The sequence below is a fragment of the Serinus canaria genome, chromosome 18 (genome assembly GCF_022539315.1).
Source record: "Serinus canaria isolate serCan28SL12 chromosome 18, serCan2020, whole genome shotgun sequence".
Taxonomy (NCBI): domain Eukaryota; kingdom Metazoa; phylum Chordata; class Aves; order Passeriformes; family Fringillidae; genus Serinus; species Serinus canaria.
The window spans coordinates 8,693,194-8,708,780 of NC_066331.1; the positions used below are offsets into that span (position 1 = coordinate 8,693,194).

The following is a 15,587-nucleotide window of genomic DNA, read 5'->3' on the forward strand; positions in this document are numbered from 1 at the left end:
GTTTGTGACCATAATAATGTCATAATGTGTGTAATCATCATAATATTTGTCATGTGAGTATCCAGTAGTGTATTAGGTCCAGAGCTGTTACATGGTTGGTTTTCTGTCTCCAAGGATGAATTCTTTACAGTCAGTTTTCTTTTCCCTTCAGTGTTACCTGGTTGTCAGTGACAAGGCTCGGGATGCAGCTGCTGTGCTGGTGTCCAAGTAAGTCTCTTTTGTGCATCTTGGCAGAAAGGCTCCCATTCTTCCTGCTGTTTCTTAATCTGACATGGCAGGGTTGGGAGGGCTGCAAATTGCCAGCTGTCTGTGGGTTATTAATATTGATTGAATTGGATGCAGATCCAGTTGGATTGGATCCCAGTGTTTGGGAATACTGCTTCCTCTGCACATGAAAATAAATTACAAAATAATGATTAATAAATTATTAATAATAAAATAATAAAAAATTTCTAAATAATAAATTAAGCAGGGATAGTGCACACATGTCTCATGTTTCAGAATCTATTCCAGTCCGCATTCCTGCACTTTCTAGTGGAAGTCAGCTCAGGTTGTGACTGATTTGGGTTTTTTTCCTTTTTAAAGCAGTAAAAGCCCCAGCTCTGCACTGCAGCCTGTGCTCAGCAGAGGGCGCTGATTAATTTTAATTAGGAGTGTGTGTTCAGCACACATATGGGGATAGAAAACATTAATCTGCTTCTAGTACCAGGTGTGCCTGGTGTAATGGTGCTGTATAGTGGATTTAGAATTCTTTATTTTATTATGAAAACACCATTTTCAAAACAGCCTGGTGATTAAAACACTTCACCAGAAATTAGAAGGCTGGCTCCAAGGCCTTTCCCTGTTCTCACATCCCCAAAGCCAGTTCTGAGCATAATCATTCTGACATGAGGTTTGTGTGCCACCTCCCTGCAGTTGGACTGTTACTTGGGTGGGCAGAGCCAACGGTCCTGGGACAGATGGACAGACAAGATACAGGAATCTGACTCTGTAGCATGCTCTGGGAAAGTCCCTGGGGAGCAGGAGAAAGTCTGGGCCTTGCTTTGTGCTCCAGGGAGTTGATGAATTTCAAGTGAAGTTTGAAACATCAGGATTCAAGACCTGCTGTTTTCCAAAGGGAGCTGCTTCTCACAGGGCAAAGGAGCTGGAGTAAATTTCATAAATTCTCCTTTCTGCCTGCTCAGTGAGTGGCTGCAGTAGGAGGAGATGAGGCTGATCCTTATCCTGGTCTTAGTCTGGAGGTTAGGACACTCCTTTGGGAAAGAAAGATTTAAACTCCTTGGGGCTGAGGAAGGGTCTAGGAACCAGCTCAGCCACTTCACAGGTCACTTCTCTCACGTGTGCCCTTGGGCCAAAGGCAGCCTCATCCTTCAACCCAAAACAACCCTCCTGCAGCTCACCCCAAGTCCTCATTGTTCTGCTGCTGAGCACCACAGGAAGCCAGTCCATGCCAGCAGCTCACTGCTGAGATGTTTTCTGATTTATTATATTAAATACTCCCTCAGTCAGCTCCTAGGGCTGTTCCCCAGTTATCTGTAGGTGTAGGAAGGATCCAGGTCCTGGCTCTGGGGCACATCCTCTTGGAGTTCTGGGAGTTGTGCTGGGTGGGCACAGCTCCCCATGTGCCTTGTTTCCACTGGGTGAGTTGAGAACAAATGTAGTCTGAGTTGCTGCTGCAGCAGGACCTGCTTTGTGGGTGCCAGGACACTGAAGTGATGTCCTGACTGCAGCTTGGCTGCTCAGGGAAGTGCTGAGAGTAGGTTTGTGATAGTTTAGCCATGAAAATCATCTTTCCCCTTTTCCAAGATGGCTAAAAACACATCTCTTCACCCATCTAGTGTGTTAAATAACAGGTTCTTGACCTTTTCAAATATCTGGAACCCCAAATGTAGCCCTGCTGGTTGTTTGTTCTGGGCCTGACTGCTGACAGACAGTGCAAAATGACCACTGATTTTCAGATTTGCAGAACAGCTGTTTATGGTGAGAGAGAGGTGAGAAATCCTCCTATTTGTTTCAGCTTTTCACTAATTCTAATAGAAATAATTTCTTAAAAGCTTTGGAAATTTTGTTGCTTTATAATTAAGATAAGAAATTTCTAGAACCCAAACTTTAAGCTGGGTTTGAAGTGAAAACAAAGTTCCAGGTCAGAGCCTTGCTCAGAAACAGCTGGGCTAACATAGGATGGTTTGGAGTGTTCCCACCCTCAATGATCTGGGGAAAGACACATTGAAGAATTGTTTCCAGGAACTAAAACCAGTTTGGATAGGAGGAAAAATCATTTTTCATTGGGTGTCATAGAGTCAATGGCTGCAATGTTTTTCTTTTTTTTCCTGTGACAGGTTTATTGTCCGCCCTGATGTCAAGCAAAGCAGGATGGCAGATTTCCTGGACTGGGTGCTCTCCATGTTATCCAAATCCTCCTCCCAGACCATGGAGGGCACTGTCATTGTGAATGGCATGCTCCAGGCCCTGGTAAATACTGGTTTTCCCTTAAAAGATGGACAGTTGGGTTTATGGCCATCTTTTACTGCTCCAGGAGGCCCTTGACAGCAAATGCACAGAGGGGTTCCTGGCAATGAGAAAAGGAGAATTTCCTCCACAGCAGTTTTGACAGTATTACTTCCCATGCATGTATATTTTCTTTTTTTGTCATCCCCAAATGAAAGTGAAATTTTCAGTACAGATGCTCATAAATAACTCTCAAAGTAGCAGTCATTTCAGCAAGTTTGGGATTGTTTGCTAATCTGAATCAATTTTTTGTTGAGTGCCCTTTCCTTGTGAATTGATAGGGGTGTGTGACTCAAAAGAGCTGAATTCTTAGTTTGGGTTTTAAAATTGACATACTGTGCATGGGGAAGAAATCTGCAGTACCTGAACTGCAGCTCCAGGGCACTGCTCCTCTTGTACATCCTAAGAAGGGCTATTTATAAAAGCTTTTTTGTAGTTTTTCACCCTTAGAAGTGCTGGGGTGTGTTTTGAGATCCTGGGGTAACACTTCTGGTGTCTGTGTCAGTTTTGATGTCCGAATGTATTTGGGCAGAATGGGTTTGTGTGGGGGGAGGGATTGTTGTTCCTTCTTGGTTTGGTTGTTGACCAAGGCAGTGCAGGTGAAGGCAGATCACGAGCCTTTGTGCAGTCTTTGCAGTTGCACAGGTTTGAGGATTTGCTGGTGTTTGTACAAGTTTTGATAATTTGCATAAATTTGCTACTCTTCTTAACCAGTCACTAAGAGGACTTGTGTGCAGCGTGGTACTAAACATCAAAGCAAAGGTCTGGAGCGAGTGTGTGGAGTGTGGGTTTGTTTTTTTTTAAGTTGTTTCTTTTTCCTCTCGAGCTCTTCCAAATCAGAAGGGAGAAGAAGTGATCTATATTTAGAATAACTGAGGACCTGCTGCTTAGGCAGGAGGAAGCGTTATTTGTGTGCATTGCAGCGTTTCAAAAGACAGAATGATGTTTCATCATTTTATTGTCAGATCTGGAAAGGGAGACTGCCTGTTTGCCATTCCCGGGGCATGATGAGACCTGCAGGATGTATAATGCATTAGTGTTTTGTCATAATTCCTTTGAGTTTGGCTTTGGCTCCATCCACCTGTTCATTAGTGCGCACTAAGCGAAACAGGTGAATACTCAACAAGTAGAATCGAAACCAGAATGTGATACAATAGACCTGGGAGCAGAGCCTGCTGCTTTGCTTTTCTGGGATTTATTTTTTTTTCTCCTTCTCCACAGCTCATAATTCCTGTTCCAGTTGGTAGATATGAGCAGATTTGTAAAGCCTTGTCTTGCATTTAGTCTTCAATTTCTCCTTTGAGTCACTACAATGAGTTGTATCATTAAGGAGTAAAGGTTTTCAGAATGGTATGTGTATGCATGTAGGTGCTCAAGGAGAGCAGGAAATAATTATTTCAAGAGTTAAATGTTATAAATCTTATTTATATATAATTACATATATTCTTAGTAGTTTAATATTAAGAATTTTGTCTCACACTTGGAGCAACACTATGTTGTCAAAAATATCACCTGAAATAAATGTTCAGAATAAGTAAACACTTCTCTTCATCATGCAAGATTCTAACTTCATGCAGTATATAATACATTCTATTCTAGAAATAAATACAATATATTTTAACATAACAGGTAATCACTAAATGTGTAAAGCAGAGCACATCCTCAAAAGGGGCAACTAAAAGTTGTGGCAACGAGCTTCAGAATTCTTTGCCCTTGGATTTCTCCAGCACTTTGTTACTTTAAGAGTCAAACTGCAGCTGCTTGGCCACCTCTCTGAAAAGCAGAGAAAAGAGACCATTTTTCAGTTCTGGTCAGTACAGCAAGGAGGGTTTTGGGATTGTGCAGGTTTTTGGAATGATGTAACCCACCGGAGTGGGGATAAAAAGTCTCCCCACATCAGAGCAGAGTGGGGCTGCCCTGAGCAGGGTGGGTTTTGGTTGGGTTAGGATTTTTGGTCTGCATTTACCGAGCGAGGCCGGCATGGAAAAATTGCTCGGAAAAGACACGAAACTCCTGCATTTCAATGAAGTGAAACTGCAAGTCAGGGACGCAGTGAGTAGTTGGCCGTGGCTGACTTTGATCTGCCTCTTCGTGGCCGTGAGCCTGGCTGATCAGGTGTGTGCTGCTGTTTCATCTCACTCAGCGTTGTGTGCAGAACGAGTCCGGCCGTTCCGCGGCTCCTGTCGGAACACGCACCCCGCCTTGCATATTGTAATTGCACTGGGGCCTGTGGCTCTCTGCTCCTTCCACCTGTCCTCAGGAACTCACCATTTCCCAACGGGGGGCACCAGCAGGCACTTCTGCCGCCACTATTTCAAATTCCCTGTTTCAAGCTGCCCTCCTTTGTTGAAACCTCTGTTGCGCTATGGCATTTAATTCGCTTCCCTGCTCCTGTCCTTTGGCATTTGAAGGACTGAAAATGTTGGATTATTAAGCTATTGCTACTTTTTTATAACATTTGTTTACTTGAAGGAAACTTCTAGCCTGTTTCAAGAATCTGCATTTTAAATTCTCTTGGTCTGGAGGTTTGCTTTTAAACCTGCCATTATATCAAACAGCTTTTTAGTTATCGCTGCAGGGCGCAGCACTCCCAGTTCTTGCGTGACAGAGATGTCATCACGTTGAGGTAGCCTTGGGCATTGAAACTTATTAAACCTTATTTGTTTTATAAGTGATTCAGTATACAAGTGTGAGTAATAATTAAAAAAAATAAAACGCCCTACACAGTGATCTGATGAAACTCGAGAGTCTTAAGAACGAGGCATTTCCCTGAGCTGTCTCTAATGCAAAGGTTATTTAGCAATAGCTACATGCTTATGTAAATTTGGCTCCAGGGAAGAAAGAACTCTCTAACTCCATTCTTTCAGACCCAGAGGCACAAAAATAGAATATTTCCAAATAGAATGTTTCCCAAGTCTCTGTATTTTTGGCATTCTCAGAGAATTTGCTGTATTAGGATTGTCTATTGGCATTATTTTTTTAAAAAAGGGGTTGTTCCTTAGTGGTTTGGTGATAAAAGTGTAGAAAAAGCAGTTTTGGTGGGAGGTACCAAAGTTCTTATGTCTGCAGGTACCAAAGGCGCTGACTCCTTTCTGCTCGTGCCATTCCTCTCCTGGCTGGCACAGAGTATTTCTTCTAATGTGACCCTGTCTGATACTGCTGGGTTTTTCTCTTCTCACCAGAGCTTTTGTGGTTCATTCCAGGTTCAGAAGTTCTGTTACCATAAAGCTGTTTCTTTTTCTTGTTAGAACACAGTACCATCTCAAGCTGCTAAACGTTTTTTACCTTCTGAGTATTTAAAATCCGTGGGTTTTGGTAATCTCAAGATGGAAAGGAGATACTCTGCCAGCTCTCCATGTGTTAGTGTAAACATTTCAGATGTTCAGCTGATAAATAACTGGGATCACATGAAAGCTGCCATCACTCTGTTGGTGTCTGTCAGTGTCGGTGTCATGTTGATGCTCAACACCCAAACACGTGCAGCCCACAGCAGGAATGCTGCTTGTGTGGAGGCACAGTAAGAGCAAGGCCTTTAACTAACCCATTTTACCTTCAGCTGCACGTAGAGTGCATTAAATATTCCCTCCTTCCAAGTGAACTTCAGTTCTGCCAGCGTGTTCTCCCTCCCTGCTCCTGGCCCCGAGGCAGGGATGGCTGCTGGCATTCCCGGGCTCTTGTGTGGCTACCAGGGGGTGCTCCAGAGCAGTGCAAGGGATCATTTCCTGCTCTTCCCAGCCAGGCTGGAATTATCCTCCCAGCCCTCCTCTTGGTTACAACCAGAGGGTAGATCCAGACCTGTGTCTCCTGCTTGGCAGGAAGATCCACTCACTCCCCACCAGGCAGGCCACCCCTCGTGGTGATTTGTGTAGCTTGGGGAACAAGTCCTGGAGATGCTCCTGACTGATAGATCTGCTGCAGGTCGAGCCCAAAGTGGGTTATGCAGACAATTGGCAGGTGTGGTGTCTCTGCTGGGATTATTAAGAAACTGGGCTTTGTTTGCCTTGCCCTGCTCTGTTTCTAAAGCAGAACCAGACTTGACAGTCGTCATTGCTTGCACACCACTGATTTTCTCTAATTTGTAGGTGGCTTAATTATTTATAAGAGAGGGAGTCACATACTTTTCAACAGCTGAGCAGGTTGGGTAGGTTGCTGTGTGCTCTGTGTCCTCCTTAGAGGAGCCTGTGGCGTGGCTGCCACTGCTGGGCTGCTCCGACAGGCAGGCTCCTCGTGTCAGCCCTCTGACACCAAAATGCCTGTGCAGGTGGCAAACCAAGCTTATTAATTGCTTTGTTTGTATCAGATTTTTGGAAATGGTGTGCCTTGGATATTTTTCTTCCTTCAAGGCAGGAAGTTTAAGCTGGGTGCTGAAATGCTGATTTGTTCTTTTTGCTGGTTTTTTTTTTTTTCTCATGATTTTCATTTATGCATCATGAACATTTATTTTTTAATATGATCCCTGTTAGTTCCAGATTTACAGTATTTTTCTGGAGGAGTGACTTTGCTGTAAATGCCTGACTGTGGCCTGTGCTGGAAGGAAATATTTTTTCTGCTTTCTCAAAAGCCAGCATTGGTTAAAGTGCTCTTTTATTTCCTTTGAGAAAAATACATCTATTACAATCAAAAGTTTTAGAGATTTGGACTTGGGGATGCTTTTGCATGCTTTGACTCATAAATAAATCATGAACACTTCTCTTCTTGTCTTCTCTACACTCAGAAAAAAACCCTGGACACTGAATTTCCTGCTGTGTAAAATATCTGAAGGGTAGTTCTTCACAGTTTGGCTGTTACCTATTTCCTTCTGTAAAATTTATTTTAAAAATAGCTGTTAAACTTCTCTGACACAGAGAAATGCCTGATGTATCAGCTGTAGAAACTCCAGGAACCTGCTCCAAGGTTGTATCTGACCCCCAGTGCACCTCAGTGGGTGCAGAAAGAACTTTCTTCCCATTCAGCCAATTGGCATTTTCAGCTGTGTTTATTCCAAAACCACTGGGAACAGATTTCATTGATCAAAAGTCATGTAAATATTATGGCCCTTTAAAAAAAGTTTAGTTATTAAGTAAAATTAATAATTATTGATTAATTACCTATGATGTCTTTTGGGCAGTTTTTATGTCTCCTAAAAACTCATATTGATAAAATAAAACATCTTAATGCACATCTCAGTTGATTTATAGCTTTTGGCACAATGATTTTTATTAGCAAATGTATATTATAAATCCCCATGGTAGGAATAGATGTTCTGGGTTGAAAATGGTTGTTATTTAAGTTTTAGTGAAACTGCTGTAGGGAGACAATGTGTGTTTCACCTTTTTGTTCAGAAAATAATAGAAATTATTATGAAATGAAATCTGCAAAGGTTGCTGTTCTAAACTGATTCATAGGTGTGTGAGGAAAAGCATTTAAAAAATACTGTGCAATATTTGAATTTTTCTCATTTCCTTTTGTGTGTTGGTTGATTCTTTCCATCTCTCACGTTCCAGTTGTGTCATTCCTGAGGAGTCAGGACTTGATTCAGCCTTGGACTCAGGGGTGTGAGGACATGTGGAGAAGCTTGGAGAAAGGTGCCAGAGTTTGGGAACTGCAGACTGAAATGGGTTGGTGTGAGGATTCTGTTCCAGCTCCCCAGCAGTGTGCTGAGAGCACACACCCACAGGGGTTTGTTTGTCCAGGAGCATCCCCAAGGATCTGTTCAAAAGCTGTTTCTCTGCATTATCACTGCTTGAGGAATTACACTGTGCTTTCTTTGAATATGCTTGAAAATAATAATAATAATAATAATAATAATAATAATAATAATAATAATAATAATAATAATAATAATAATAATAATAATAATAATAATAAGAGTAGGAGTAGGAGTAGTAGTAGTAAAAATTATTTGGAGTAAGCCCATGTGTGCCTTAAAAACAATGTTTGCTGTTAAGTTAGGCAGAAAGGAGAAGGAGTTGTGAGGATGCAGAAGAGGAATTGTGAGGATGCAGGGAAGGAGTTGTGAGGATGCAGGGATGCTGCCCTGTCTCCAGCATCCACAGCAAAGTGTGTGGAGAAACCAGGGATGGGGATTTAAAGCAGAACACAGGAACAAAGTGATGAAATGAGTTTCTGCGTGTTTCAACAAAGACAGAAAATGTTTTAGAGGAGCTCTAGATTTGTTGTACCAAAGATTTGCAGTTTCTCTGACATATTTTTTAGGCTTTTTTAGTACAAGCAGAGTTTTGATGTATGTCAGTGGGAAATTTTTGTATTGTTTTTAACACCAACTTCATATATTGCTAAAATCTGTGCCAATTTATACATTTAAAGGGATATTTATTTCTGTTGGCTGGGCCTGAAGTCATTATATTGCATTGCTGCTTTGCAAAAGTCATATTTAAGGGAGACCTCACACTTGCCTGCATTAACATCTCAAATACTTTGATATATAATATGAAATTCCCATCTCTACTACCTGTAGTAGTGCTGATTTGTGATCCTGAAATGCAATTTAGTAACAAAGCCAAAGGGGCTGGCTACACAGCCCCGGGGTGTTTTTCTTGCCTCTGTTGCTGGCAGCCACGCCTGCAGTGCGGGAGGCATGTGTGTGTGTTTGGTATGTGTGAGAAAGTGCCTCTTTTCTGGGGAAGTCTGTTCTTGTTTAACTCCCAGGCATATTTATTGAGGAAGATTTTTGCTTCTGGTAAGTGCCAGAGCAAGGACAAACAAGTGCCTGGCCAGGTTTTTGCTCCATGGGGAGCTGAGGAAGCTTTTCATGTGTAACATGTTCTGTCAGGTGGTAATGGTCCCTTGTCTGGCTGCAGTGCTGGGCTCTCATCTCACTGGGATGTTTAGCTGCAGATAAAGTTCCCTGGGCACAGGAATTGCAGTTGGCCTGCTGGAGGTGTATTTGCAGGTGTCTGTAGGTGGTTTAGTCTCTCACAAGCAGTGGTTGCAGCACACTGAGCTCCTGTGACCCAGCACTGAGCCTGATGGGTCAGGGACCTGAGCTAGCCCAAAACTGGTGGCCTTTTTCTTTCCTCTTTTTTTATTCTGGTTCTTTTTTTTCTTGAGTGTTTTTTGGCCCCCTCAGTCCCATGAGCAGTTACCAAGAAGAACTGCACCCCAAGACTCCTCCTTTTACGCTATTTAAATCCCCAAACACTACACATTACCATGAGAACATCAGAAATATTTTAGAGCTAAATGCTCGATATATTGTGTTACAGAATCTCTGTATTCTCATGTCTGTGTTCCCTATTTGAATTGCAGGCACAGCTGTTTAAACATGGCAAGAGAGAAGACTGTTTACCATATGGTAAGTTTGTAATAGCCTGGGTTCAGTTTTTCAAGCCATTGCAGCAGAAAAGGGAAAGGAAGATTAACCTGGTGACAAGTGGCTCTGTAAGGAGTAAAATCCACAGTGATAAAGCAGGAAAATGAGGGCAGCAACAGCAGAAATGACAGTGAGGGAGGAGCAGATGCCACCAGGGAATGCTGTGTTGGAGCAGCACATCAGAGGGTTTGGCAGGTGGTCACACTGGCCATTGCTGTGACACAGGAGCTGAACCCAGAACAGAGAAACTGTTAGATGTGGGAAATATTTGAAATTCAGTTGAGCATAAACTGGTTTTGTACATATTACTGCTGGGAGTTTTGCAGAGACTCTTCAAGTTTTAATACAAACACAGGATTTCAAAAAACCCAAGTTTTAAGAACCAGCTGTGTACAGGACACAGCTGGAATCATGTTGGGATAATTCTGGAATAAGAGAAGTTTTTTAGTGAAAAGAGATTATATTGGGTGCAATTAGGACTAGACAGGAAGCCAAAAAGAGAAAGAGAGAGTATGGAGGTTTCTGAACAGTGTAGCTGCATTTTGGAATGATGTTTGTCTTGGGGTGAATCTTGAAATAGGATCAGAACTGACTGCAGTGTGATCTTGGGCCTTATTGGCAGCAATAAAGGGAGGCAGGGAAAGGTGGTGGCTAGTTCCAAAACTCTACAAAAGGCCTGGTCAGTTTTGTGGAGCTTATCTGAGTAGCAGAAATGGGGTTTGTGCCATTCTCAGAAGCCAAGCTGGAATGTAGATTCACTTTAGAGTGTTTATGATTTCACTCATGAAATTATTTTAGCCCTGAGAAGAAGGTTTTTAGTTCTGGTGCTGGAAAGTCTCATTCTCCCAGTTCCTAAGGCTGAGATGCAGACACTTCCTTAGCAAATGCCTGAGAGATGGGTGATGATGGAGATAAGATAGTGAGGACAAACAGCATGGAATGACACAGGTGCAAATCCTGGGAATGCCATTGCACAGGAAGGGCAGAATCCACTGGGGAGGCTGCCAGAGAAGCAGAAAAAGAAACAGGCTGGGAAAATGTCCCTTTCTGTGCCACAGAAAAGGACAGAATTCAGAAAATACCACAGTACAGCACAGTGTGGAAGGAGCATATTGAGCTCACAGCATCACCCCTGCTGGTGAAATCATAGAAAGAATAGTGAGTTAGGAGTCTGGAATAAGAGAAAAATCAGGGGCATATCAATGAGTGAATTTACCCTAGAAAATCTAGAATGCTCACAGCTGAGAAGCAGATATTCAGATGGGAACTGTTCAGGATAAGAAAATGTGAGAGACAAAGAATATCCAAGATTTTTAATTATAACAGATCTGAGGATGAAATGGGGAAAAAAATAGGCAAATGTCAAAGCAAGATCCTGTTTGAAGTCACTTGTGACAAAGAAGTTGAATTAAAAACAAACACTAGCCTTGGAGTAATTTACATGGGTCTGTAGATATTTTAGTGATTCAAGAGCTGGCAGGACTTGGAAGAGGCCTTTATTTATATATTCTTAATTTATTTTCTGTCTGTGAATGATGATGTTTCTGCAGCCTCTTCCTCCTAAACTATCAGTCTCTTGGGCTTTTATAACTGCAAAAAATCCAGGTTGCTGGAAGGTACTGAAGCAATAATAATCATCACTGGCTTGTTGTCTGCATGGATTGTTTCATTTGTAATTTCAGTACATTAAGGTGCATCACCACTCTTTTTAAAGACTTGAGCAGATTTGTAAGTCATGTCTTACAGTGGTTCAGACTTTGAAATAATTGCATTTTCTTTGATCTCTCTGTATTTTGAAAGCCCTGATATGAGGCTGGGGAAGGAGGCTGCAGAGGTTCCCTCTGAGCAGTGCACTTGGAAGCCCAGTGGCTCTTTCAGAGCCTGACTCATTAGTCTCTATTAGCTAATGGTCAACTTCTGAAGAATTCTTTTCACCCTAATGAAACTGCAGAAGGGCCTTTTTATTTGTAACAGCCATAGCTTCCTTGTGAAAATTTTGAATCCTGGAACTTTATCCTCATTAACCCAAGATTCTCCTTTCTCTGTGTTTTTTTTACTTGCTGGACAAATAACTTTGTTACCTTTGATGTGCCCAAATGAGAGGTTTTGTGGCTGATTGTTTACACATCCACAGTGTTTCTCATGTGTAAATGTTTCTGGACATCCATCATCATAAAAATTTCAGTGTCAGGATTTGGTGCTGCCTGAAAATACTAAATGAGGAAAGGGAAAGCTTCTTCAGTGTGCAGGAGATTTTCTGAGTATAAGAATTACATTTTCTAGCTTCTGGTTCTGTTAGACACTGAAAGAGACTTGGATTTGTTGCTTGCAGAAGCAGAAACACTCAGAGAATGTAGGTTATAATTTTCATCATCAAAACTAATCCTTCAAGCCATCTCCCCTGGTTGGGCAGTGAGGGATATTGCAGCTGTTTGAGCAGTGTCACTACCACAGAGTAGGTAACAGGGCATTTGTATTTCAGTAGTGCCTTTAAAAATATAAATCTCCTAAAAAACTTTCAAAACTTTCAGATGTTCATACCAAGGTGGTTTTAAAAGCAGTTTTTCTGGTGATTTGTTTTCTTTTACAGCTACCACTGTTCTGGAGTGTCTTGACAGCTGCAAGCTGTCAGAGAGCAATCAGATGGTTCTGCGCAAGCTGGGCATGAAGCTGGTCCAGAGACTTGGGCTGACATTTGTGAAACCAAAGGTAGCAAAGTGGAGGTCAGTTCCAAGCTGAAAAGTTCAGAAAAAAGGAAAATCCAAAAGCAAAACAGCCACTACAAATACATAAATCCATTCATTTGCCTTCTGCCCCTCTTAACCTTCCTTTAAAGAAAAAGAAATCTGTATGGGATTTTTTCTGCATATATTCTTCATTTGCATTATTTGGAAAAAGGAGAATTCTTCCACTGTATTTAGTTTCCTGTATTTTTTTCAATTTTGGTACTTAAATGAGTGCTGGGACAAGCCAAATCTGACTTTGCACGTTGCACAAGCAGAAGCCTGTTCCTATATAATGCATAACTCACTAAATATGGGAAGAGCTTTGTTCTGAAGCTGATTTAGTACAATTTTGTAAGAGTGAACATAACTTTTTCCATTACCTGGTCCTACCCTGATTTGATAGAAGGTTCACAGGGGAAAAGTGGTTTGCAATCCTGCTCTGGTTTTGCATATTAGTCAGGTTTTGGTGTCTGGTTTTACCTACTGCCAGAGGGCAAACTCTTTTTGAGATTTCTCGCACTGATATTTTAAAATTGCAGGCTCCCTTGGTGACTATTTTTATTGTATTTATTTTACTGGCTTTTGAGAACATCCTTAGGCATAGAAAATTCTTTTTAGGTGGAGAATGTACCTTGCCCCATGGCAAAAGTCAGTTTAGCATGTAAAGTCTATCTTTTGTAAGAATGCATCTGCACCACGGGCTAAATATTCGAGTACAGCTTGGTCAGAAAGTACTAAGCTGGCTTTGAGATTTAAAAAGCAATTTTTAATAAGATGATTTTATTAATTTTTTAATATTTTTTAAAGTTTTTGGAGAGACTTTTGGGGCATGGGAATTTTGTCTCTCTTTGTTGTTAGTGGTGGAAAATAGGTTATAGTGAAACAGGAAAGGGAGGGATAATGAAAAGGAACTATTTGAATAGTCTGGCTCTTCTCACCTTGGAAAACAGACAACTGGGTCAGGAGCAAGGAGAATGGGATATTTCTCCCTTTCCTTTAAACAGCCACTAAAAAACTGGAGAGCTGTGCCCTGGGAGGTGTAGGAGGTGGCAGACAGCCTTTGTGGCAGTGTGTCCCTGCTGCAGCTGGCAGTTCAAGCAGAAATCACTGGGGCTGTGTTTGCTGCAGGTACCAGCGTGGCTGTCGCTCCCTGGCTGCCAACCTGCAGGCTCAGGGTGCTGCTGTGCAGAGCCAGAAGAGAGAAGTTGCTGCTGCTGAAGCTGATGATGATGATGAGGAATATGACATTCCAGCAGAGATTGAAAATGTTGTAGGTGTGTTAAAGCTGGAGAGAAGTTGTTGCAATGGTGCTGTTGGATTATGCCCTTTTCTTTTAAATTTAAATTTGAAATTTATATATAAATACATACTATATAAACCTTCTATTAAACTTCAAAAAATTCTCTACAAATCCATTTCTCACATGCTGCAAATTAAACAAATGTTGGAAAATGATCAGCTTGGGGCTAAAAAAGTAATGTGGGTATCTGTGCTGCTGTGAACAGCTGGAAAGATTCTGAAACTTCTGTCTGTGCAGCTGATTAAAATAGATGGCATTTGGTAAAATGAGTTGGATTTCAGCATCTCAGTCAGAAACTCAGTACTGGAGTATTTGTTGTAGAATTGGCCATGGAGGTATAAACACACTGAAATATATTTTACCAATTTTATCCAGTTATACAAAAGAGATGCCCTGAGCCTTTTACAAATGAATTAAAATTTATAATGAAATACACAACAAAAACTATGTCACATGAAAGCTGAAGAATTATAGTTTAATTTTGAGACTGTGGTAGTATCAAAGGAACAGCATTTGTTTCTTAATATGCAGTTGTACAGCATGTCCTCTGCTAGCTGGCTGGTGGGTATTCTGTAAATAAATATGCAAAAATTGCATCAGAAGACTTTTATAACTGAATAATCTAATGAACCTCTGCAAAAAGCACCATGGTTCCATTTTTGAATCTTTTACAGCACTTAAAATTTCAATCTTTTTCCATAAATCATTTTGACATATTTCTTGCCTTTTAATTTCAAGTCATGTGTCAAATAGAATAAATCTAGATACAATACAAAGATTTTTATAGAAAGAGGCAAATGAAGTTTGAACTCCTTAAGAAATTTTTCTGTTATTAATAAGAATAATCTGGTTTTTTTTTAAATAAAATTATTTGCAGAACAATTGTTGGTTGGCCTGAAAGACAAAGACACCATTGTCAGGTGGTCTGCAGCCAAAGGGTAAGTTTGTTATGGTGACTGTAAACAATACATATAAATAATATAGAACATGGAAAAAATGGATTTCTGTCTTGTTCTATAGAAATGTGGTGTAATGTTTGATAATTTGGGTATATTGCCAATATTTGCTGTTACTGCAAATGGCTTTAGCACAGCCTGGGGTGGGTGGGTGCACAGACACTTTTGTCTCTTCTGCTGGTGAAAACTCAGTCAGTTTTTAGGGAATTTCAGGTGGGTTTGGAAATAGATGTTCTGGGCAAGACAAGATTTGAAGAGTGCAAAGAAACATTTCTTCAAAATGATTTTTTGCTCTTTCTCTTTTAAAATGCATTTCTGGGGGGGTTCACTGCTGTGTAGATTTTTTTTAAGTTTGAGATTGTTGTTTAAGGGTATTGGTCTCAGGGCAGTGGAGTGGCATCTTGAAGTCAGGAGGATTCCAGTAGCTAATTTTTTTCCTATAATTTACCAATCAACTGTAGTACTAATGAACCATTGTATGCTTCTTCCTTTTTCTTCTTCTGTAGAATTGGTAGAATAACTGGAAGACTTCCCAAAGAATTAGCAGATGATGTGATTGGGTCTCTGTTGGACTGTTTTAGGTAAGAATCTTATTTCACACTTTACACACATCTAAAACATGTCTGCTTGTGGAACAGGGGGACAACAGTTAGGAAGAAAGGTTTAAAAATCTGTAAATTGTCTTGCTGTCCTTCTCTCAGATTTCAAAATCTTTGAAGGCACAGATGGGCTAAAGGTATTCAATAAAGAAATTATTTCTGATCTCTCCTTGTGACCCCATACTA

The 15,587-nt window shown here is 41.0% G+C and overlaps 1 protein-coding gene across 1 annotated transcript in view; it reads left to right on the top strand.

Moving 5' to 3' along the window:
* The window catches only part of TBCD (tubulin folding cofactor D), a 123,642-nt gene that overhangs the window by 7,195 nt on the left and 100,860 nt on the right, over positions 1-15,587 (top strand). The window contains exons 7-13 of the mRNA XM_030232879.2: positions 152-207; positions 2,340-2,472; positions 9,757-9,802; positions 12,411-12,543; positions 13,675-13,820; positions 14,724-14,784; positions 15,309-15,383. Coding sequence (XP_030088739.2) covers positions 152-207; positions 2,340-2,472; positions 9,757-9,802; positions 12,411-12,543; positions 13,675-13,820; positions 14,724-14,784; positions 15,309-15,383 — 650 coding nt within the window. The remainder of the gene's footprint in view (positions 1-151; positions 208-2,339; positions 2,473-9,756; positions 9,803-12,410; positions 12,544-13,674; positions 13,821-14,723; positions 14,785-15,308; positions 15,384-15,587) is intronic.